The sequence below is a fragment of the Microcaecilia unicolor genome, chromosome 7 (assembly GCF_901765095.1).
Source record: "Microcaecilia unicolor chromosome 7, aMicUni1.1, whole genome shotgun sequence".
NCBI lineage: Eukaryota > Metazoa > Chordata > Amphibia > Gymnophiona > Siphonopidae > Microcaecilia > Microcaecilia unicolor.
This window is the reverse complement of record NC_044037.1, coordinates 265,175,123-265,199,534: the sequence shown is the minus strand read 5'-3', so window position 1 is coordinate 265,199,534 and position 24,412 is coordinate 265,175,123. Positions and strand designations below refer to the sequence as shown.

Here is a 24,412-nt window from a genome sequence, read left to right as displayed (position 1 = left end):
ACACTCTTAGATTCTGGTCTGTTTTATTTCACAAAGGCTTCAGGAGAAAGATGCAAAAAAAGAGCAGAGATAAAACAATGTTTACTGCTTCTGGTAAACGTAAAAAACAATTCAACGGTAATGCAATATTGCAAGAACATTTATTTTATTTATTGCATTTGTATCCCACATTTTCCCACCTATTTGCAGGCTCAATGTGGCTTACAGAGTCCTGTTATGGCATCGTCATTCCAGGATATCAGATACAATTAATGATGCATAAAGATTAAGGAGGGAAAAAAGGAAAAGATTTAGGCCGATAAGTATAGAAGGAAGACTTTCATAACTGGAGTGGATTGGCAAGGTGATCTAGTTAAAGCTATGGGTTTTCTTTGTAGGCCTTGTTGAAGAGATACGTCTTCAGAGATTTACAAAAGTTAGATATTTCGTTGATTGTTTTCAAGGCAGTAGGTAATGCATTCCACAACTGCGTGCTCATGTAAGAGAAGGTAACCGCATATTCAATGAGCTCATGATTTACTCGTGACATCTTCTGAAATCCTAGCAGGTCTCTTCTGCGTTGTATATGCACAAAGCCTTTCTGAGTTTTTTCTTTTCTTTTATCTAGGAAGGCAATGATGGCATCTTCCATGAGAAGTTTACTGTCAGATGGACAAAGGTATGCAGAAACATTCCATGCATTCCTCCATCATTCCACAGAGCACCAGTGCATGCTAGAATTCATTGAGAAGAAGCTGCCTGACATTGTACAAAGGTAAGCAAGGAATTTTATAATAAAAGAAACCTCTAAACCTATATAAGGTGAAATGAGAAGCAGTGAATGTAAATGTCACCTGCGATAGCCTATATGGTGAAATGAGGCAAAAACATCTACACAAGTGGTAACAAATCATAATCCCACACAAAGTCACATCAACAAAGAACAAACCGTGGAACATTCAAAATGTTTGAGAAATACTTCTTTATTGGTTGCTAACAAAGACTTGACATGGCACCGTGTTTTGGCTAAATGTGCCTGCCTCAGGAGTCTCAAATTTGAAGTATAATGAAAATGTTATATGCTGAAGATACACTTAACCACAAATTGCTACAAAGGAATGGTCTTAAGAAAAACCTTTGGGCTTGGCTTTCTGTGAAAAATTAAACTGATGCAATGTCAGCAATGCGGCTGATTGCATCAGTTTCATTTTTCACAGAAAGGTAAGCCCAAAGGTCTTTCTTAAGACCATCTTTTTGTTATGGTGAAATGAGGTTAATAGAAAATTTTTCGGGAACTGCTAGTATTTTTTTGTTTTAGGCATGATCTGTTATGCAGTTTTAGGAGCAAGTAGGCAAATACCACCTTGAGTGAATTCCTTCAAAAAGGTGGTGAATAAATCCTAATAAATAAATAAATAAATACATATTTGCTATTGCTGTAACTATTGTCAAAATTCTTCAGCATTTATAGGAACATAAGATGTATTTTCTTTGAGAATTCATATGTAAGCATTTGAATAATGTAAAAGTAACCAACTTTAAAAATGGCTACAAATCAATACTTTATTATAAATGTGTGTATTGTATATGCTACTGTTATAATAATGAATTCCAAGGATCAAAGAAGTTTATCCAACAAGGAATTGTCTTCAGTTAATAGAAACAAGTCAGGTCGTTCAGGTATGTAATTAAACACTTCCTGATACAGAGATTCAATGACAGTTTCGCTGTCCCTAGAGAGCTAACAATCTAAGTTTTGGTACCTGGGGCAATGGAAGGTTAAGTGACTTACCCAAGGTCACAAGGAGCTGCAGTGGGAATTAAACCCATGTGGCTACGATCAAACCCCCCTGCACTAACCATTAGGCTACTCCTCTTTATCTGGTCAGGTCATAGCAAAAAAGAATTTGTCATTCAGTCAAGAGGTGAGGCAGCTGAATCTTTATCTCAATATTCTGGAAAATGGGTACAACATCTTTCAAACATAGTAACATAGTAGATGACGGCAGAAAAAGACCTGCACGGTCCATCCAGTCTGCCCAACAAGATAAATTCATATGTGCTACTTTTTATTTGTACCTGTCCTCTTCAGGGCACAGACCGTATAAGTCTGGCCAGCACCATCCCCGCCTCCCAACCACCAGCCCCGCCTCCCACCACCAGCTCTGGCACAGACCGTATAAGTCTGCCCAGCACTATCTCCACCTCCCAACTACCAGTCCCGCCTCCCACCACCAGTTCTGGCACAGACCAGAAAAGTCTGCCCAGCACTATCCTCGCCTCCCAACCACTAGCCCCGCCTCCCACCACCGGCTCTGCCACCTAAACTTGGCTAAGCTCCCAAGGATACATTCCTTCTGAACAGGATTCCTTCATGTTTATCCCACGCATGTTTGAATTCTGTTACCGTTTTCATCTCCACCACCTCCCGCTGGAGGGCATTCCAAGCATCCATCACTCTCTCCGTGAAAAAGTACTTCCTGACATTTTTCCTGAGTCTGCCTCCCTTCAATCTCATTTCATGTCCTCTGGTTCTACTGCCTTCACATCTCCGGAAAATATTCGTTTGTGGATTAATACCTTTCAAATATTTGAACGTCTGTATCATATCACCCCTGTTTCTCCTTTCCTCCAGAGTATACATGTTAAGGTCCGCAAGTCTCCCCTCATACGTCTTGTAACACAAATCAAGAACAGGCTAGTCAACATTTCAAAACTTCATTTTGTGCTACATTCAAGTAATGATGGAGTGTTTCAAAAGACAAACTCCAAACTTGAAAAGTGCGCCTGCATACTATAGCAAGCAATCCGCCTGGCATAAATGAATCTAATAAAGAATTGTGTCCTACAGAGCGGATTGCTTGTGGCACTGTGGAGTCATGCTTTTCAAGTTTGGAGTTTGTTTTTTGAAACATTCTGTTTTTAATTATCCACAAGGTATGAAGTCTACTGTTCAAACACCAGGAACACCTGAGGAAGACTCAATGCTGAAACACGGCCCATATAAGATCACTTGGGTCACCTTCTCATTGCTTTGTGGACTACTGCTTATGAATTTTGGCAAATAAACTCTGTGGTTTTCAGTCTTGCCTGTGTCTTTTGGAACATTTTCTCCCTTCCACCCTGGTTTTGTGCCATAACTATGGCAGATTCTCAATATTGACAGTATCGTTAACTTCTCTCAATGGAGGGGGCTCCTATATCTCCAAGCCAGAATGCCCAGCTCCAAACAAATTTAAGGTATGTCTTACCGAGTACAATTATATTTAGTAGCACTATTGGATCTATCAGATGTGCATGACATCACTACTATGGCTCATTTTATCAAGCCGAGCGTTGCTTAGAGTGGGCATGTATTTGTCATTGATCCAAAATTTTATTACTTTATATATTTTTACTTATACATTATTATTTTTCTAAAAAAAACTCTTATTTTACAAAATTAAAATTCTTAGCTTAAGACCTTAGAAGCCTCTTCTTTTTAGTTCATAGTTATCTACATGTTATACTGAAGGAGACATCTCATGCCAACATGAACCCATGTTTCGCAAAGTTGTTGTGTTAAGGACTGTCTCCTGTAGAAAAAAGTCAATCAAATCTTTGTAAGCCTCACAAAATACAGTTTTCTATCAAACAAGCTTTTTATCCACTATAGTGGTACATTGGATAAAAAAGCTTATTTGATAGAAAACTGTATTTTGTGAGGCTTACAAAGATTTAATGATTGGCTTTTTTTCTACAGGAGACAGTCCTTGACACAACAACTTTGCGAAACATGGGTTCATGTTGGCATGAGAAATCTCCAGTATAACATGTAGAGAACTATAAACTAAAGAGAAGAAGCTTCTAATGCCTTAAGCTAAGTATTTTACTTTTGAAAAATAAGAGTTTTAAATAATAATCTATAAGTAAAAATATATAAAGTAATAAAATTTTGGATCAATGACGAATACATGCCCACTCTAAGCAATGCTCAGCTTGATAAACTGAGCCATAGTAGTGGTGTCATGCGCATCCGATAGATCCAATAGTGCTTCTAAATATAATTGTACTTGGTAAGACATATCTTTAATTGTTTGGAGCTGGGCATTCTAGCTTGGGGATAACTATGACAGGAGCATTCAATATGTGGACTATGGCCAAATGTGACCTAGAGATGTCACCCGTTTGATATTTTTTTAGCCAAAACAATTTTTTCTTAATCAAATAAGCGTATTCTGCAAAGTGGTGCATGTAAATTCTAACACACATTGCCAAAAATGGGGCATGGCTATGGGAGTGGAATGGGTGGGTCATGGGCATTCTACGCGCAGGGTTATAGAATATACCTGCTCTGCGCCTAACTTAGGCACCAGTATTTACACTGTTTTACTTGGTGCAAATGGCCGTGCTAGGCATATTCTATAAACCTCCTAGGCGTATTCTAGAAATTGTGCCTATTTAGGTGCAGTTTATAGAATACACCTAGGTGGAAAATATTTTGGCACCGATTTTTCAGATGCCATATATAGAATCAGGTCCCGTATATAGAATCCCACGGTAAATGCTACGAACCCCATTATATATATATAGGCTCTTTCGCAGTTAGCGTGTGCTAAGCTTTAGTGAAAGGCCCCCTATGTCATTCATGACTAATCTGTTATTTATCGGCTCGACTGATAATGGGCTTTAGTGACTTGCTCCTTAATGGACAGTCAGGTTACATCTATGTTATACAGAATAAGGAGATAAGGAATCCTGTAGCTTCTGCTTGTTAGATTTTTCTGATAAATAATAAAACATAAATGATGAGTTCTTTTTAATTGCTTGTGACTTTAGGCTTGACAAAATCTTTGAAGAAGATTAATTGTGACACCTTGCTTTCCAGGTTTGCAAATGGAAAGTCTCCGATCAATATCCTTGGTGTAGGAAGTGGAACAGGTGTGTTGCATGTCTTAACTGCTTGCTTTCTCTTTTGAAAATTATTCTCTTTTAATCTCAAGTTTTGGACTTTATGTTGTTTTTTTCTGTCTGCATGTGGCATATGCTAAAGCCCTATAACATATTTTGTGGTTTTGTATGCTGACATTAATCTGCATGCTCAGACTGATAGGCATTGAAAATCCTGTCAGTGAACTACTGCACCTTCCCTAATCATTCAACAATCTCCATTGCAGGTATTTGAAGCTCCATTGATTAAATAGTTTTATCATACATACATTATTTTAAAAATATGGGAAGCTCAATGGTGGTGTATAGAGGAGAGGACATGTGTTGTAGGGTGTTTGCTTGTTACACAATAGGGGGGGTCTACAACCCGGTGCCTTCTTCACTACCCTACTACTCTCCTCACATCCCTTTCCCACCCCACCCAACCCCCTTTTGCTCTTTACCTTACCCTTTCCTTTCATCTTTTCCAATTAATTCACTGAGTCCAATTTTTCTTCCAAAAGTGAGAATTTATTGTAACGGCAGAAGCAATACAAGACTTAAACTCTTCCAAATATACAAGTTAACAACATTATACCACAGTTCAACCTAACTAATACAATAACATCCTATTCTGAGGAAATTGTCCTAAACAACTTCTTGCAACATGTAACCCATGAGCCACTTCACGTGATTGGTTTACAGGGGCCATTTCCTCGTACAGTTATCTGCTCAAGTTTTTTTGCTACTAGCAACTGTGATGTTTGAGCCCCGCCATGCAAGTTGGGACCCATACGGTTCTGTTTCATGTATCGGGCCACTGTACCAAATTTACCTGAACCCCAATGCTATTGCTTGCACATTTCCTCTCCTGGGAGACTTCTGTGGCTAACATCCATTGAGTTGGGATCTGCCTCTATTCCATGTTATAGTAGGGTGGCCACTTTTTCAAGCTCTGCTGAGTGGCCCCCCTTTTATTGCTTGCTCCCTGGGTACATCCTGACTATCCTTGCTGCGACAAAACTACAGTGGAGTGTGGGAAGGTGGGTTGCTGCTCTCTCAGACGCTGGCTAGAAAATGGCATGGTCTTCTCCTAACATTTGAATTTCCTTTCCTCTCGCAAACCCTCCCCACCTCCCTCCCTCCCTCTTTCCCTGTCTACATCCTCCCTAGCTCCTGCCCTACCTATCAACCTTCTTCCTCTTCCTTTCCTTTCCCTTCCCTTCTGTCACCTCCCTTCTTTTACTTTTCCCTGCTTTCTCTCTCCCTTTCTTGCCACTCATCGCAGACCCCCCTCTTGTGCAGGCTAGCACTGAAATCTTGTCCTGCTTCTCTTCCTATTTCTTTTTGTATCTGGCAATATTTACTGTGTGATGGATAAATTTAAAGGGAAAAATCATTTGTTTTCTCAGTTCTGTTCCATGGCAGTTGCCTATTCAAGGCCTTGGGGTTATTTCAACTCAAGTTTTCCAGTGAGACTTCTGTGAGAATAAATTGAGAGATACCCCTCCCTATGGATGCCGATATTAAATTGAGCCTGGATATGTATGAAACACCTGTTTTCCATGTGTGGGAGGCCACTGGCATTTTTAGTGACTCCATTCTGATGCAGAGAGATGGAGACTGAGGGAGCTGTTGTGTAGATATGTCAGTGCTGGATTATATCTAGCAAGCCTGGATGGTGCATAGTCTAGGTTTGTGGAAAAGGTGAGGAATACAGAGGTTAATTTGGCAATCCCTGCTGCAAATTAAGACATGCATTTGGATGCTGGAGCAAATATGAACCTTGCATTTATTTATGGAAACTCTGTAAAGCTTGAGTACTTGACCACCTATGGAGAAGTGGATAGTAGGGAAAATAGTTTATTTGCACTGTTCTGGCTCAGAGTAGAAAAAAAACGTTTTCATGATTTCTGTACTACCATTGGATATGTTTTTGCAGTTTTAGATGCAGGGAAAGTTTAATGAACAATGGGATTCAAATTGAAGAGATAGAGCAGCAAGTTAAACAGATGGTACTACTTCAAGATGAAAACTTTCTCCACTACAAATTGTAAAATCTAGAAAATTCTTCTAGGTAGTCAAACCTTTGGAGTTCCAGGTGCTTCCTTTAAGCAACAGCTCACTGAGGGTCTGATGCACAGCAGCACCTGGTAAATATACGTGCCGCTGTGAGCTTACCACAAAGATCAACCAATGTGAATATACATAACTCCTCTACACATATTCAAAACTGTCTTATAATATCTGCTTGTAATACTATTATCATGTCTTATCATTATCATGTTACCAAAGATTCTTCTGTAACAATAAATATCTATTTTCTAATATATTTCCATTACATTGAGCCTGCAAAGAGGTGGGAAAATGTGGGATACAAATGCAATAAATAAATAAATAAATAAAATTACCAGATCACAAAGAGCGACTAATGCACAAAGGAGATCACGTGCAAATGAGATGTATGGATCCCCTTTTGTGCATTGATCACCGTTTGTGACTGGAAGCGGTCAAATGCATTTGCACCAAATCCCTTGTGGTCCAGTGGACTGCCTCCCAACCCCCTTGACCTGACCCAACCCTCCCCAAAAAATCTCTTAAAAATTCCCTGGTAGTCCAGTGGACCCTGACACCCACACCCCAACCAGAACCCCAAGCATAAGAGCCCTAGTGATCCAGTGAACCCCACACCCCTGCACTCCCATCATGCCCCCCAAGTAAAATTACCATGGTGGTCCAGTAGACCTGACAACACTCTGCACTCCTCCCAGATCTTCCCAGCAAAGACTCCTTATATGATATTGAGCCCCACCTAGTGCATCCCAGAATGTACTGGGTAGGGGCTAGGCACCACCATTTTGTTCTGAGCAGGCCCAGATGCAGGATGGAGGAGGTGTTGCTCCTGCCCTCCTGCCTCCAACATTTTAAGGTATGGAACAGAGAGGGGAGGGGATGGGAGTAAAGTGGGTGAGTGGGTCACTAGACCACCAGGTAGATCTTTGTTGGGGGGTTAAAACCATATATGAGCCTTGTTAGGGGAGTAGTTACAGTTGAAGGGCTCTTAAAGAGAGAGTTAGTAGTGCCAAGTAAGTGCTATGTCAAAGAAGCTGTCAGCTGTTTTGATATCCCAGCTACTTCCGCATTAAAAGAAAATTGTGTGTGCCAGGAGGAGCCACAACCCTCCTTCGCCATCCCAGTTGCCCCTTGCCATGTTAAAAGTATTTGATGAAAGAACCTTTAGATTCTCTGTACCCTACTACCTTTTGTATTACTCAATGTGAGTGAGCAGAGTTCCCAGCATCTCCCCCAAATGTTGTACCAGCTTCTGACCAACCCTAGTTCCTCCTTTAGCCTGCTTAAATAAACCTCAAAGGAAATATAGTTTTATCATCTCTTGATCTGACAAAATTGATAGCTAGTTGCTGTGATAGCTACTGGTAATTAATATTCAGTTTTTCACCGTACTCAGTTACTCAACCAATCCCTGTACAAAATGTATTATTTTTCAAAGAACCAGTTTCCTTTGACAATTTAGAAAACCTTTTCTATTATAAAATAATATCCAGAAAGTCCAAACTGGACAATGTTTCTCTTGCATACCCAGAACTTTCGTAGATTTGAATTTCCCTGTGCATTTTCCCAATGTTGCTATACGTTTAATAGGAAAAAAAACTCTATTATAGGATGACTATCCATTTTCTGAGCATATTCAATTACAACCTTAATAGTGAACATAGTGGTAGCCTTTAAAATGCAATTATATTGAGTTTAAATAATTGCAGGAGCCCAAATGCCAAATTGCTGATAATACAAGCTGCCACATCTTTGACTTCACAATGCCTCCAGAACGTTATTTGTATGCAAAAGAACAAACTGAAAACCATAGATTAAATAATTACTCATTATTTAGGTTAAACAAAGGATTGGGCAAAGATAAGAAAAAAAAGGTTTGTGTAATAAAAACAACAAAAAAATTAATTGTATTCAGCTAAACTTTGAAACTGATAAGATGATTTAAAATGTTTAAGGGGGATTTAAAAAAAACTCTGGTTGGGAAGAAAAGAATGCTTTAAATTATCTTAAAAGTTAAGTATTATTCAGGCAATAAAGAGGATGAAAGAGTACATATATACCAAATCCCAGCAAATTCTCTCTCACATAACGTGCAGAAGTATTTTTTATATACAGAATTTCAAATATCCCAAACACTCCTTCATTTCAAGTATCCATATAATAATGCCTCAATGCTTCACCATCATACAATTATCAAACAGGGATCTTCAGATTTTCAACTCTCTCCACCATCCGGGAACTTTGTCACCGTAATTATTAGTGGTGTTACTTGCATCTTCATTGATCAAACCGTATTTTAATATTTCATAACAAAAATTTTTTCTACTTTTTCCCCTTCCCCCCCCCCCCCCGTCTTTTTATACAAAGATTATAATTTAGCTTTACTAAAACTTAGCTTTGTGAATGTGATTCAGCAGCATTTTTCCTCCCAGATCAAACCTCCACCGACATGGCCAGGTTTCAGTATCCTTCTTCAGGGAAGAGGCATGTGTCATAGAATAAGTTGCTTCATACACAAATGAAAAGAAAAAATGCCATAATCACCTTCATGGAATACAATAAGTATGAAAGAGAAAAGGCCTCAGCGTCCTTGTCTCCACCTGTATTAGAATTCTTTTTAAAGGAAAAGCTAAGGAACCCGTTTGCTAAGGTGTGCTAGCGTTTTTAGCGTGTGCTAAAAATTAGCACGGAATAACTATGTAGACACCCATAGGAATATTATAGCCACCTACACGGTTAGCGTGCACTAATGCTTAGCGTGCACTAAAAACGCTAATGCACCTCTAGCACGGCTTAGCAAACAGAGCCCTTAGTGTTCGATATCCTTATGATTTTGTCACATTCATTTGGGTGGATCCAGTTGAAATTGAATTTGAGTGGAGTTTTAATAATTTTTTGTGAAAGGGTTTTCTATACTTGTGAAGATAAATTACCCTGTTTGTCTTTTTCGCCCTGAAAGAATTCTAATATGGGTGGAGGCGAGGGCGCTGATGCTTTTCTCTTTCATATTTATTGTACTCCATGAGGGGTGATTATAGTATATAAAGTACTTCTGCACGTTATGTGAGAGAGAATTTGGTGGGATTTAAAAGTTAAGTATTACATATTGGAATTTCATTAAAGTTCAGGGTGGAAGTAGTGTTGATGGTCTATAAACTCCTTCACAGACCATGACGTTGTGAACAGTATAGCATATTAAGGGACCAATCACAGCAATTCACACTGAGGGCAGTTGTATAAGAGTGTACTTCCATTTAGGAGTCCCAATGCCACACACACAGAAAGCCTATTCTATAATTGCATCTGTGCACCAATGTAACCTGATAATGCGCCTACAGTTACATCAGCTATAGACTTGGCATAACTGTGGTTGTGTAAAATGCAGCAGGGACACACATTCTGTAAGTTATGCACATAAGTGAAAGGCCTGCCCATATCGCACTATACTCTACTGACCAAACTAGAGGAAATCCCTCACAATCAGCAACAGCACACAACCACAGAAAATGAGACAAAGATCATATGGACAATACTTAAAAAAGAAGTCCTTTATTCACATCCACAGACTCAACACGGGCCTGTGTTTCGGCCAAAAGGCCTGCCTCAGGAGTCTACAAATATTATTAAACATAAAAGAATACACATATATATCATTAAATTAAATGTAAATACAAATAATTAACGAGAGGAAATCTCATATATATATATAATATATAGTAATAATATATAGAGGAGGAAATCTAAAATTGTATGAAACCATATGGTCAAACATTTATATAAAAATGTACATGTAGACCATAAAAGATAAAAATATTTCCATCAAACATTAATAGCAATAATTTCCTGCTTGCATATATTCTGCATTCTATGAGTACAAAGGGTACATCAATGCAGATACTCATTTATAGAATCACCCTTTACATGAAATCAGTTCTATAAGTGGGCTCTGACTCCCAGTGGAATATTGCCCAAGGTATAATATACTGATAATACTTTATTGAGTATTGACTACTAGATGGTTGGGATATTTGGCAGATTTATTACAAAGTTATGTACCTGCTAAGGCATTAAGAACACAGGATAAAGCATTATTGTTACTTTCCCCTCATTCCTCGGCTCGCCTTACCTCCACTAGGGAGGGTGGCTTTTTTTGGTATGCCCTTTATTTATAGAATCAGCTACTGGAAATTTGTGAAGAACAATCTGATCAATTATTTAAAACTAAGTTGAAATCCCATTTTTTAGGATAATTTTTGGGTGGTTGAGTTGGTTGTAGAGGACCTGTAGAAGACAAACCTAAATGTATACTTTCTTATACAACTCTTATATATATCTTAAATACTTCATAATATGTTTGTTTGTTAATGTACTATCATGTTTTATCATTATCGTGCTACCTAAAATCCTTCAGTTATCACTAAATGTATACTTTTTCATGTATTTCTGTTACTCATGATGTATTGTAAGCCACATTGAGCCTGCAAAGAGGTGGGAAAACGTGGGATACAAATGCAACAAATAAATAAATAAATAAATAAAATAAATTGTCTGTTTGGCAGCTGGTGGTTCTTGGAATGAATGGCTTTACTTTTATTAATGGTGTTCTTTCCTATCTGATTTTATTTATTGTAAACCACTATGACTTGTTTGCAAATTGAGTGGTATATCAAATTGTTTTAAACTAATAAACCCCCATTTAGGCAACTGCGAGGCCGCAAGACAAGAGACTGTTCTATAATGGAACTTAGATGACAAAGTTCCATTTTAGAATATTAGCATAACCCAGTATTGGGACATAAAGGTCCAGATTCTATATATGGCACCTAAAAAATCCACATGGTAAACATTTCCGCCTAAGCATATTCTATAAGCGGCACCTAGATTTAGGCACGGTATACAGAATACGCTTAGTTGATATTCCAGAGCCTAAAATTACATGCATCCATTTACACCAACGAAAATGTGGTGTAAATCCCTGCACATAGATGTACGCTCACTGGATAGGGTTGCCATATGGCTCCAGAAAAAGGAGGACAGGTTGAGACAGTCTGGATTTTACTTTCATTGCTTTCAACGGAAGCAAAACCTGGACTGGATCAATTTGTCCTCCTTGTTCTGGAGCCATATGGTAACCCTAACACTGGGCCATATACCGCGCAGTGGGCCATATTCTATAACTACCCGCATAAATTTTGGAATGTCCACAAAACACCCATGGGCATGCCCCTTATGAACTACATGTGTTAGAATTTAGGCACAGTTCATTACAGAATACGTTTAGGGATTTGTGCACATATATTCTAATTATTCCCAATTAGTGCTTATTATTGCTTGTTAAGTGCTGCTATCAATGCTGATTAGCTTGTTAAGCCAAATAAGTTACATGTATTATTATGGAATACATTTAGATTTTAGCACAGAACAATAGGCGCACTATATAGAATCTGAGAGTTAACATTTAGATCCCCACAGTTACAGCAGTTCTAGAGCTGGTGCAAGAGTGAATGCTTAAATGCAGCAGGGATACATGTATCTTACAGTATTCTGTTTGTTATACATATAAATGGACAGGAGTGGCCCAAGGCAATCAGCCTCCTGAGGCAGGGAAGAAATGGTTCCCTGGACCCCCAGTACCACGCCCCTCTGCTAACTCCTTCCCACCCTCCCCCAGCCAAGGTATAGCATCTCTCCTCCCCTCCAAGTCTACCTTCTTTGTGGTTGTTGTTTTCCAACTCGAAGGTGGCAGCGATCCCCATACACTAGACTACACTGAAAATATCTCGTTTGTGTTCTAGGTGAAATTGATCTGCAGATGATCTCACAAATACAGGCTCAACTTCCAGGAGTTCCTCTTAACTATGATGTGATTGAACCTACCAATGAGCATATTCTCAAGTTCAAAGGTGAGCCACCCCTATTTATGGACTTATAGTCCTATGGATTTTATTCTGTGAAGGGGTATACAAAAGAGATCTAGGATCCTGCTTAAGTTCATTTCACCTTAAAAGACCATAGCTTCGGAGCTCAGCTTTTGAGCATTCATTTAGGAGTACAGTTATCAGTGTGGGCTACCATTAAGACATGTTATTTTACCACTAACTTGTCCCAGTTTAGGCAGTGAGACCTAGTTACTAGTTAGGAGTTAATGGTTAAATAACATGTCTTAACAGTAACCCATGATGATAACTTTGCCCCATAATCAGTATTAACTTTGAAAGCGAATAAAATAGTTTGAAATTGTCAACTAAAGTTAAGTGCTGCATTTCCAGATCTTGTTGCACGGACGTCAGATCTCAAGAACATAAACTTCACCTGGCACATGAAGACCTCAAGTGAATATGAAAAAGACATGAATGAGATGCATGAATCAAAAACATTTGATTTTATTCACTTGATCCAGGTAACAATCTTACTAGTCTGGCATTAGCCTTCTGTCTCGCTGCACCCTACGCCTGGAATAAACTTCCTGAGCCCCTACGTCTTGCCCCATCCTTGGCCACCTTTAAATCTAGACTGAAAGCCCACCTCTTTAACATTGCTTTTGACTCGTAACCACTTGTAACCACTTGCCTCCACCTACCCTTCCCGTTCACATTAATTGATTTGATTTGCTTACTTTATTTATTTTTTGTCTATTAGATTGTAAGCTCTTTGAGCAGGGACTGTCTTTCTTCTATGTTTGTGCAGCGCTGCGTATGCCTTGTAGTGCTATAGAAGTGATAAATAGTAGTAGTAGTAGTCTCTTGTAACCAGAGCTAATATTGTGATGTCATAATGCCTCAGGCCACCAATAAGAGCCAACCTCATCAGTGATGTCACAATGGCTTGATTGTCCTATACTTGGCTTACTTTTATTACATAGCTCTTTGAGCAGGGACTGTCTTTCTTCTATGTTTGTGCAGCACTGCATATGTCTTGTAGCGCTATAGAAATGCTAAATAGTAGTAGTAGTAGTAGTAGCTGTGCAGTTCTGATTCTGAAATTCATCTTCCTAAATTCCTGGTTCTTGAAAGGGTAATTCTGTAAAAGGCCATGTAACCAGTGCATCAAGTATACCAGTGTTCAAAGGCAAAATGTCCACAGATTTACACTCTTTAAATTATTCTCCAGAAAATACCTACATTCAATTACATCTGCTCCTTAGTGCACATAATAGTTTCTTGAAAATGTACCTGCGTACATTTTAAGATGATAAAGCACACAAGTGAAGCGCAAACCGTGGTCCATCTCAATAACCACAGCTAAGAATGCCTTTCTATCAACAATTAGCCACCTGACTATAGACCAAACAAGGTTTAGGCCAACTATCCGTAGACCACCATGGGGCTTTTTACTCAGCAGTGCTAAGAAATGGGCTTAGCACGCTCTTATGTATGACTTTCCCATGTGCTAAACCCATTTTTAGCACAGCCTTTAAAAAGTGCATTTTTGTATTATTTGAATTTCTGAGAATGCATTAGTGTACACCCAGTAAAAAAAATATTCCATGGGAGTGCTTACTGCCTCCTATTTAGGTTGTGTTAAGGGCTCCCATGTTATGGACAAACTAACCAGTTAGCGTGGCAGTAATATGCACATGCTAGATGATTAGATATCCCTGCCCATTCTCCGCTACTGATATACCTCACCAAAACAACAACAACAAAAATAATTAGTGTAGGGCTAGCGTGCATAGATGGCAAAACCAATGTGGAAGGCTTTAGTGCGTCCACATTAATTCATTTTTGCTGCGCTAGGCACATGTTAGCACTTAATACAGCTTAGTGAAGCGAACTCCATGAGTCAACATTGACTCAATGCACGTTACAACAAAAAACCTACACACTGTAATACAACAAGCATATTCTTAATTACCTATAAGGAGAACATTTTGCAGAGTCTGTAGCCTCGTAAAAACCTTATTATGCCATAGCACATTTTTATTTTGAAAATTTGAAATGGCAGAGGGAAATTGTGGGAAGATGCACTATACTGGCCTTTTAGAAAACAGATAAGCAACTTAAATGAACCTTGCAAATGATTAAACATTTATATATATATACACTTTTTTTTTAATCTCCAGATGATATATTATGTAAAAGATGTACCTTCAACTCTTAAATTCTTCAAGAACTTATTGGCACCGAAGGGGATACTTCTTATCATTATTATATCAGGTGAGTGGTGTTGGATAGACTCTGAACAGAAAGAATAGTTTACAGCATCTTTTGAAGTTAAAATAGCTGAAATATGGACAAGTCAATAAGACTTATGAGACAGCCAGTGAAAAGAATTAAGCAACAATATAAGGGCCCCTTTAACCAAGCTCCGGCAAAAGGGGGCCAGTGCTGGCATTGGTGCGTTTACAAACGCTGAGGCCTCCTTTTACCACAGCTGGTAAAAGGGAAGTCTCGCGTTCCTACAGGAAATGGCCATATGGCAAGTAAAGTACTTGCCGCACTGCCATTTGGGGGGGGGGGGGGCCCTTTCCACCATCCATTGAGGTGATGGTAAGGGCATTCATGTTGTCTCTGTGGCACTGCCCGATTACCGCTTGGTATACTCTGGCGCTACAAAAATAAATAAATTTATGTAGCACCAGAAATGACGGCATGCTAGGGGTGGGAAGGACCACCAGGCTGCTGCGGTAGCCTGGCGGTACTTCCTCTATAATAAGCAGTAAGCTCACATTGGGCTTACTGCCATTTAGTACAAGGAGCCCTAAATTATTTCATAATATAAATTGCCAATACATTTAAAGGGGGGAAGTTATCAAAGTGTGGTAAAAGGCAGACTTTTAGCATACCTTGATAATCATGGGAGTCATACTGGTCTGGCAGCAGTGGGCTGCCAATTCACAGCCCAGTGTTTCTGGGCCTTCTCTTACAAATTCGTAGTCTGTCCCACATGTGCCTCTCAACAGAGAGCCCCTGTTCCAGCCCCCCCCCCCCCCAAATAGTGAACCCCAAACAAGCCCCCCTCATGATGTGTCCTCAACCCAAAAGCCTCACTCTCCCAAATGTAGTCTAGTCCCCCACACTTCCAAAGGCTCCCTTCCAATGTTCCCTCTAAGGTGAGCATTTGAGCTATCGCTCATACAAATCGGGAGTGTCGCTCACTTAGGATCAATGTTCGCTCATTTCAGAAGTATGTTGGAACAAAACTTTTTGCCTCCCCACAGAAACAATAAAATTTTCCCTGGTGTCTAGTGGATGGGCAAGAGTGACATTCAGTTGCTCCTCTCCAAACCAGAACATTTAGGAAAAACCTCCAACTGTGGCCAACATTTTGTTTAACTGCATCAGGGAAGTTTTTCAAGTTTTTTTTTTTATGACACCAGTGAAAAGCTTAAACTTTAACAACATCCAGGCTTTTGCTCTAGTGTCTTTTTGAAAAACTTTCTGATGCAGTTAAATGAAACTATGGCCACCGCGGAGGTTTTTGACGTGATTGTTTTGAACGTGTGTTGCTCAATTCAATAAGTTAAGTTCATTTTGATTTCTTTTGAACATTTGAGCACTTTTGGAAGATTGTTTTGCCCATGATTGAGAAAGCATTAAGCACAATTCATTTAGGAGGGAATTCCATAAATTGTGCTTAAAATTCAGTGCCGGAAAAAAATTGGCACTGCACATGATTCTATAAAGGGCACACACTCTTTATAGAATCGCTCTTAGGGGTCCTTTTACCAAGCTGCGGTAAAAAGGGCCTGCGCTAGCGGTGGGGGCCATTTTTGCTGCTTGCTGTGGCTCTTCTTGCAGCAGCAGATAAAAAGGCCACAAAATGGCATGGCCATGAGGTAAGATTTCACCTACCATGTGGTCATGCAGGAGGAGCACTTAACAACTCTCACTGAGGTGGTGTTAAGGGCTCCCATGCTAACCTGGTGGTAACCGGGTAGTGAGTGACACTGCCCGATTACTGCCAGGTTAGTGCCACGCTAGAAAATAGCTAGCTATTTTCCCTAGTATGCCGAATGGTGCGCACCAGAGCTGGAACTACTACTGGCACCCACATTGGGCAGGTGGTAGGTCCAGATTAGTGTACAGTAAGCTTGCGTTGGGCTCACCGTACCTCTGTAAAAGGGCCCCTTAATGCCAATTCTTGTGCTTAACTTTAGGTACCAGACTGCCTGCTGAAACCTGGTGTAAGTGCTGGTGCCCAAGTTAGGCATGCTTACCCGGTATTCTACAACTAGATGTGTAATTTTTCAGAACAACCTTGACAAGCCCGTGCCCCCTTTTGAGATATTCAGGGCCGTCAAGTCGCAGTCGGAGTGCGAAAGATTACAGGAGGACCTCGTGAGACTAGGAGATTAGGCGTCCAAGTGGCAGATGAAGTTCATTGTTGACAAGTGCAAAGTGATGCATATGGAAAAGAGGAACCCGGATTACAGCTATCTCATGCAAGGTTCCACATTAGGAGTTACAGACCTAGAAAGGGATCTGTGAGTCATTGTGTATAAGATGTTGAAACTTTCTGCTCAGTGTGCTGCGGCGGCTAAGAAAGCCCACAGAATGTTGAGTATTATTAGGAAAGGGATGGAAAACAAACACGAGGATGTTATAATGCTGTTGTATCGCTCCATGGTGAGACCGCACCTCGAGTATTGTGTTCAGTTCTGGTCACCGCACCTCAAAAAAGATATAAAGGAATTGGAGAAGGTGCAGAAAAGGGCGACAAAAATGGTAAAAGGGATGGGAGGACTTCCCTATGAGGAAGGCTAAGACGGTTAGGGCTCTTCAGCTTGGAGAAGAGGCGACTGAGGGGTGATATGATAGATGTCTACAAGATAATGAGTGGAATGGAGCGGACAGACGCGAAGCGTTTGTTTACATTTTCTAACAATAATAGAAACAGGGGATATAAGATGAAGCTACAATGTGGTAGATTTAAAACAAATAGGAGAAAGTTTTTCTTTACTCAGCGCGTAGTTAGTCTCTGGAACTCGTTGCCGAAGAATGTAGTGACAGCAGTTGGCCTTGCTGAGTTTAAAGGGGGTTTGGACAGATTCCTGAAGGAAAAGTCCATTGAACATTATTAATTTAAATTTTTGTTTTGTTTTGGGGTTTTGCCGGGTTCTTGAGGCCTAGATTGGCCACTGTCAGAGACAGGATGCTGAGCTTGATTGAACCTTGCTCTTTTCCCAGTATGGCGGTGCTTATGTTCTTATGACTAGATTCTATAAATGACACCTAAAAAAATCAGCTCCAAAAAAGTGCGATTCTATAAGCCATGCTAAAAGTTAGGTGCAGTTTATAGATTAGCATTTAGGTGCACGAGTCATGCATGAATTTAGGCACTGGCATTTGCACCAACGAAAATGTGGTGCAAATGCTCATGCCTAAATTTATGTGTATAGTCCCAATTGCATGCATAATTTAAAACCACATCCCCAATCTGCCCCGAAATGCCCATGACTTTCCCATTTCCATGCCCTCTTTTTGGGGCCACACATAAAATTTAGACACATGTAGATAGCATTAAATCTATTTAGTGTCAATAATTGCTTGTTAAAAAGCCAATTATTGGCACTAATTGGTTTATTCAATTTAATTGTGCATGCAAATTGGGCATCACCCAAATTTGTGTAAACAATTTTTGGTGACTTTTATAGAAGTAGGGAGTGTTTCATAACTGCGAATATTTGGCAGAGGTAACTGGTTATCTCTCCTTGAATATTTACAATTAGTCGGTTAAATGCCAATTAAAGTGGTTAGTGGATATTGCTGACCGGTTAAATAGCAGTGAATATCAGGAGACCTAGCCCCTTAAGTGTTTTTATAAATGTGATTAAATAGGCACCTATTTGTCCTCTTAACCTAGGTACCCTGTTACAATATTCTATTCATTATATCATAAGTACATAAGTACATAAGTATTGCCTTACTGGGACATTTCAGAGATTCATCAAGCCCAGTATCCTGTTTCCAACAGTGGCCAATCCCGGTCACAAGTACCTGGCAAGATCCCAAAACAGTACATTACATTTTATGCTGCTTATCCCAGAAATAAGCAGTGGATTTTCCCAAGTCCATTTTAATAACTACATATGGACTTTTCTTTTAGGAAGTTATCCAAAATGTTTTTAAACCCTGCTGAGCTAACTGCTTTTACCACATTCTCTGGCAACGAATTCCAGTGTTTAATTACATATTGAGTGAAGAAATATTTTCTCTGATTCATTTTAAATTTACTACCTTGTAGCTTCATTGTGTGCCCCCTAGTCTTAGTATTTTTGGAAAGAGTAAACAAGCGATTCATATCTACCCGTTCCACTCCACTCATTATTTTATATACATCTATCATAACTCCCCTCAGCCGTCTTTTCTCCAAGCTGAAGAACCCAAGGTGCTTCAGCCTTTTCTCATAGGGAGGTCGTCCCATCCCCCATCACTTTCGCCGCCCTTCTCTCTACCTTTTCTAATTCCACTATATCATTTTTCAGATGCGGCGACCAGAATTGCACACAGTATTCAAGTTGTGGTCGCACCATGGAGCGATACAAAGGCATTATAACATCCTCGTTTTTATTTTGTATTCCTTTCCTAATAATACTTAACATTCTATTTGCATTCTTTGTTAATATAGCACACTGAGCAGAGGGTTTCGAAGTATCATCAATGATGACTCCTAGAACCTTTTCCTGGTTGGTGACTCCTAACATGGAACCTTGCATCACGTAGCTATAGTTTGGGTTCCTCTTTCGCCTATGCATCACTTTGCACTTGCTCAAATTAAATATCATCTGCCATTTGGATGCTTACAGGGGCATAATCGAACATGATCGCCCATCTCCATGGGCGTCTATGTCTGAGGACGGGTACGTGAAGGGGCGGGCCAGACCGTATTTTTGAAAAAGATGGACATTCATCTTTTTTTTCGATAATACGGTTTGTGCCGGGCAAATGCATCGGATTTAGGCAGATTTGAGCTGGGCGTTATCGTTTTTCAACGATAATGGAAACCGAAGGCGCCCAGCTCAAAAACGAACAAATCCAAGGCATTTGGTCATGGGAGGGGCCAGGATTCATAGTGCACTGATCCCCCTCACATGCCAGGACACCAACCAGGCACCCTAGGGGGCACTTGTAACAAGTAAAAAAAAAAGTAAAATAGCTCCCAAGTCCATAGCTCCCTTCCCTTGGGTGCTGAGCCCTCCAAATCCCCCCAAAACCCACTGCCCACAACTCTACACCATTACCATAGCACTTATGGCTAAAGGGGGGCACCTAGATGTGGGTACAGTGGGTTTTGGGGGCAGTTTGGAGGGCTCCCATTTACCAGCACAAGTGTAACAGATATGGGGGATGGGTCTTGGTCCACCTGGCTGAAGTCCACTGCACCCACTAACAACTGCTCCAGGGACCTGCATACTGCTGTGATGGAGCTGGGTATGACATTTGAGGTTGGCATACAGGCTGGAAAAAAAGTTTTTAAAGTTATTTTTTTGGGTGGGAGGGGGTTAGTGACCACTGGGAAAGTCATGAGAGATCATCTCCGATTCCCTGCGGTGTTCATCTGGGCAGTTGGGGCACTTTTTGGGGACTTGTTCTTGAGAAAAAAGGGTCCAGAAAAAGTGACCCAAATTCTTGCTTCTGGCACCCTTCTTTTTTTGATTATCGGCCGAGGGCGCCCATCTCTCCTCGGCCGATAAACACGCACCAGTCCCGCCTTCACCACGCCTCCGACATGCCCCCATCAACTTTTTCCATTCCCACGACAGATTGCAGTTGGAGACGCCCAAAATCAGCTGTCGATTATACTGATTTGGGCGCCCACAGGAGAAAGGCGCCCATCTCCGAATTTGGTTAGAAATATGGGCGTCTTTCTCTTTCGAAAATAAGCTGGTTACTCTCCCAGTCTCATAAGGTAGTCTTGTAATTTTTCACAATCCTCTTACGATTTAACAACTTTGAATAACTTTGTGTTGTCGGCAAATATAATTACATCACCAGTTATTACCATATCCAGATCATTTATAAATATGTTAAAAAGCAGCGGTCCCAAAATAGACCCCTGGCGAACCCGACTATCTACCCTTCCCCATTGCAAATACTGACCATTTAACCCTACTCTCTGTTTTCTATCCTTAAACCAGTTTTTAATCCACAATAAGGTTATCAATAGAAATCAAACAAAATAAAACATGGAAAAGAAAATAAGATGATACCTTTTTTATTGGACATAACAATACATTTCTTGATTAGCTTTCGAAGGTTGCCCTTCTTTGTCAGATCGGAAATAAGCAAATGTCTTATTTGCTTATTTCCGATCTGACGAAGAAGGGCAACTTTCGAAAGCTAATCAAGAAATGTATTAAGTTATGTCCAATAAAAAAGGTATCATCTTATTTTCTTTTCCATGTTTTATTTTGTTTGATTTCTATTGATAACCTTAAGAGTGGACTAACACGGCTACCACACTCCTCTACTTAATCCACAATAAAACACTACCTCCTATCCCATGACTCTCCAATTTCCTCTGGTGTCTTTCATGAGGTACTTTGTCAAATGCCTTTTGAAAATCCAGATACACAATATCAATTGGCTCACCTTTATCCACATGTTTGTTCACCCCTTCAAAGAAATGTAGATTAGTGAGGTAAGATTTCCCTTCACTAAATCCATGTTGGCTTTGTCTCATTAATCCATGCTTTTGAATGTGCTCTGTAATTTTGTTCTTTATATGTTTGTTTTAAAATGACTGATCTTTTCTATTTTGCATGGTTTTGAAGTTTCTTTTTAGAATCCTGTGGAAAAGGATGTTGATATGGCAAGTGTTACCGTGTTCTTTTTGTAATATGTCATTTGGAGTTTATTCTCATTGTCTGGACTAGCACAGCAACCACACTACATATGTTTTGTGTAGAATATGACTAACATTGACATTTCTGCATGTCAACAAATATTTTTAAACTTACCAACTCATTAATCACATGATGTTCTATTAGGAAGCAGTGGTTGGGCAAGTTTATGGAAGACATATGGACATCGCTTACCACTGAATGATCTTTGTCTATACATCACATCTTCAGACCTCAAAAATATCAGATCGGAAATAAGCAAATAAGCAAATAAGACATTTGCTTATTTCCGATCTGACGAAGAAGGGCAACCTTCGAAAGCTAATCAAGAAATGTATTAAGTTATGTCCAATAAAAAAGGTATCATCTTATTTTCTTTTCCATGTTTTATTTTGTTTGATTTCTATTGATAACCTTAAGAATGGACTAACACGGCTACCACACTCCTCTACTTAATCCACAATAAAACACAACCTCCAATCCCATGACTCTCCAATTTCCTATGGTGTCTTTCATGAGGTACTTTGTCAAATGCCTTTTGAAAATCCAGATACACAATATCAATTGGCTCACCTTTATCCACATGTTTGTTCACCCCTTCAAAGAAATGTAGATTAGTGAGGAAAGATTTCCCTTCACTAAATCCATGTTGGCTTTGTCTCATTAATCCATGCTTTTGAATGTGCTCTGTAATTTTGTTCTTTATATGTTTGTTTTAAAATGACTGATCTTTTCTATTTTGCATGGTTTTGAAGTTTCTTTTTAGAATCCTGTGGAAAAGGATGTTGATATGGCAAGTGTTACCGTGTTCTTTTTGTAATATGTCATTTGGAGTTTATTCTCATTGTCTGGACTAGCACAGCAACCACACTACATATGTTTTGTGTAGAATATGACTAACATTGACATTTCTGCATGTCAACAAATATTTTTAAACTTACCAACTCATTAATCACATGATGTTCTATTAGGAAGCAGTGGTTGGGCAAGTTTATGGAAGACATATGGACATCGCTTACCACTGAATGATCTTTGTCTATACATCACATCTTCGGACCTCAAAAATATGTTTGATGAAGCAAGAATTAAGTACACATATTATGAACTGCCATCTGAAATGGATATAACGGAATGCTTTGTTGAAGAAAGTGCAACTGGAAAACTGTTGATGGATTTTTTGACAGAAACCTGTAACTTTGATAAAACTGCCCCACCTGATCTGAAAGCAGAAATAATGGAAGCTCTCAAACAACCTGAATGCAGTGTAATAAGAGATGGAAAGATAATTTTTAATAACACCCTGACTGCATTCCTTCTTGAACCATAAATATTTTATCATGCAGTTTATGAAATAATTAATTTCTCAAATTAGAACTTGTATGTCGCCAGATAAACTCACATTCTGAACTTTAATTACTAGAAAGTTGAATCAGACATTTCTGTATTCTGTGAATATGTGCAGAGGAATAAAAAAATCAACAAGGTGTATAAAGGCTTGACATCAATGTTATTAAAATGCAAGCAGGAACAGTCTCAGGTGTATAAATCCAGACTTAAGAATCATTAAAAAAAAATAGCCCTACATGTTTCGGTGTGCCTGTGCCTAGGCGCAAGAATTAGTCAGAGTATAAGTCCAGTAATCAAATATACACTTTCTAAAATGTACTACTTCATATAGAATGCAGAAAGCCTTTAAAAATGCTGAAAGCAACTTTCCAAACATGCAGTAATGTGCCAGAACAAATTTGCTTGTATATCATAAAAACATTATGAGCATATATTATTTTGTTTATAAAATACACACTATTTATGTTGCAGTATCATGATACAGTATTTCAAATGGTAGCTAGATATGGTGTATTGAGGGAAGCTATTAGCATGGGCTACTGTTAAGTCCAGTTATTTTATATATTCAAATGAAAACTAACATCTTAATACTTATGCAATTGAATACTAAATTGTCTTAAAATTGATCATGTAAAATACCCAGAAAAAGATGCTATAAGAGCGACACCAAATTATAATTTAATTAAATATTACAAATAGTGATCTGGAATTGCTAGAATATAATGCATCAAATCCAAAATAATCCTTAAAGAAAAGCACAATGTCTGCTTAAGAAATATAAGTGCGTTCTAGTTGCCACACTCTAATATATTCCAACAATATCCTACTATGACATGGCTCAGTGCATAATGGAAGAAACTGTTCCAGTACGGTGGAGGAAGAACTACATATTAGAGCAAAAAATACATATGGGCAAAAATAAAAACGATGTTAAAAACCTTAAATAAAAAAGGGGAATCAGAACACAAAGAACTCGTTAAAACCAAGCATAGCAGAAAAATATAAGTACATAAGTATTGCCATACTGGGACATCAAGCCCAATAGCGACCAATCTAGGTCACAAGTACCTGGCAAGATCCCAAAACAGTGCCATACATTTTATGCTGCTTATCCTAGATTCTCCGTCAACGAATCCAGAGTTTTAATTACATGTTGAGTGAAGAAATATTTTCTCCGATTCGTGCCCCCTAGTCCTAGTCCTAGATGCCCAGTCTCCCAGTCTCGTAAGGTCCTCATGTAATTTTTCACAATCCTCTTGCTATTTAACAACTTTGAATAACTTTGTGTCATCAGTAAATTTAATTAACTCACTAGTTACT

General features: G+C 39.2%; 1 protein-coding gene across 1 annotated transcript in view; it reads left to right on the top strand.

The window, feature by feature from the left end:
- Positions 1 to 24,139, top strand: part of HNMT (histamine N-methyltransferase) — a 34,355-nt gene extending 10,216 nt beyond the window's left edge. Inside the window, exons 3-8 of the mRNA XM_030209352.1 lie at positions 608 to 754; positions 4,847 to 4,899; positions 12,756 to 12,863; positions 13,230 to 13,360; positions 15,023 to 15,116; positions 22,717 to 24,139. Coding sequence (XP_030065212.1) covers positions 608 to 754; positions 4,847 to 4,899; positions 12,756 to 12,863; positions 13,230 to 13,360; positions 15,023 to 15,116; positions 22,717 to 23,072 — 889 coding nt within the window. The 3' untranslated portion in view covers positions 23,073 to 24,139. The remainder of the gene's footprint in view (positions 1 to 607; positions 755 to 4,846; positions 4,900 to 12,755; positions 12,864 to 13,229; positions 13,361 to 15,022; positions 15,117 to 22,716) is intronic.
- The last annotated feature ends 273 nt before the right edge of the window (positions 24,140 to 24,412 follow it).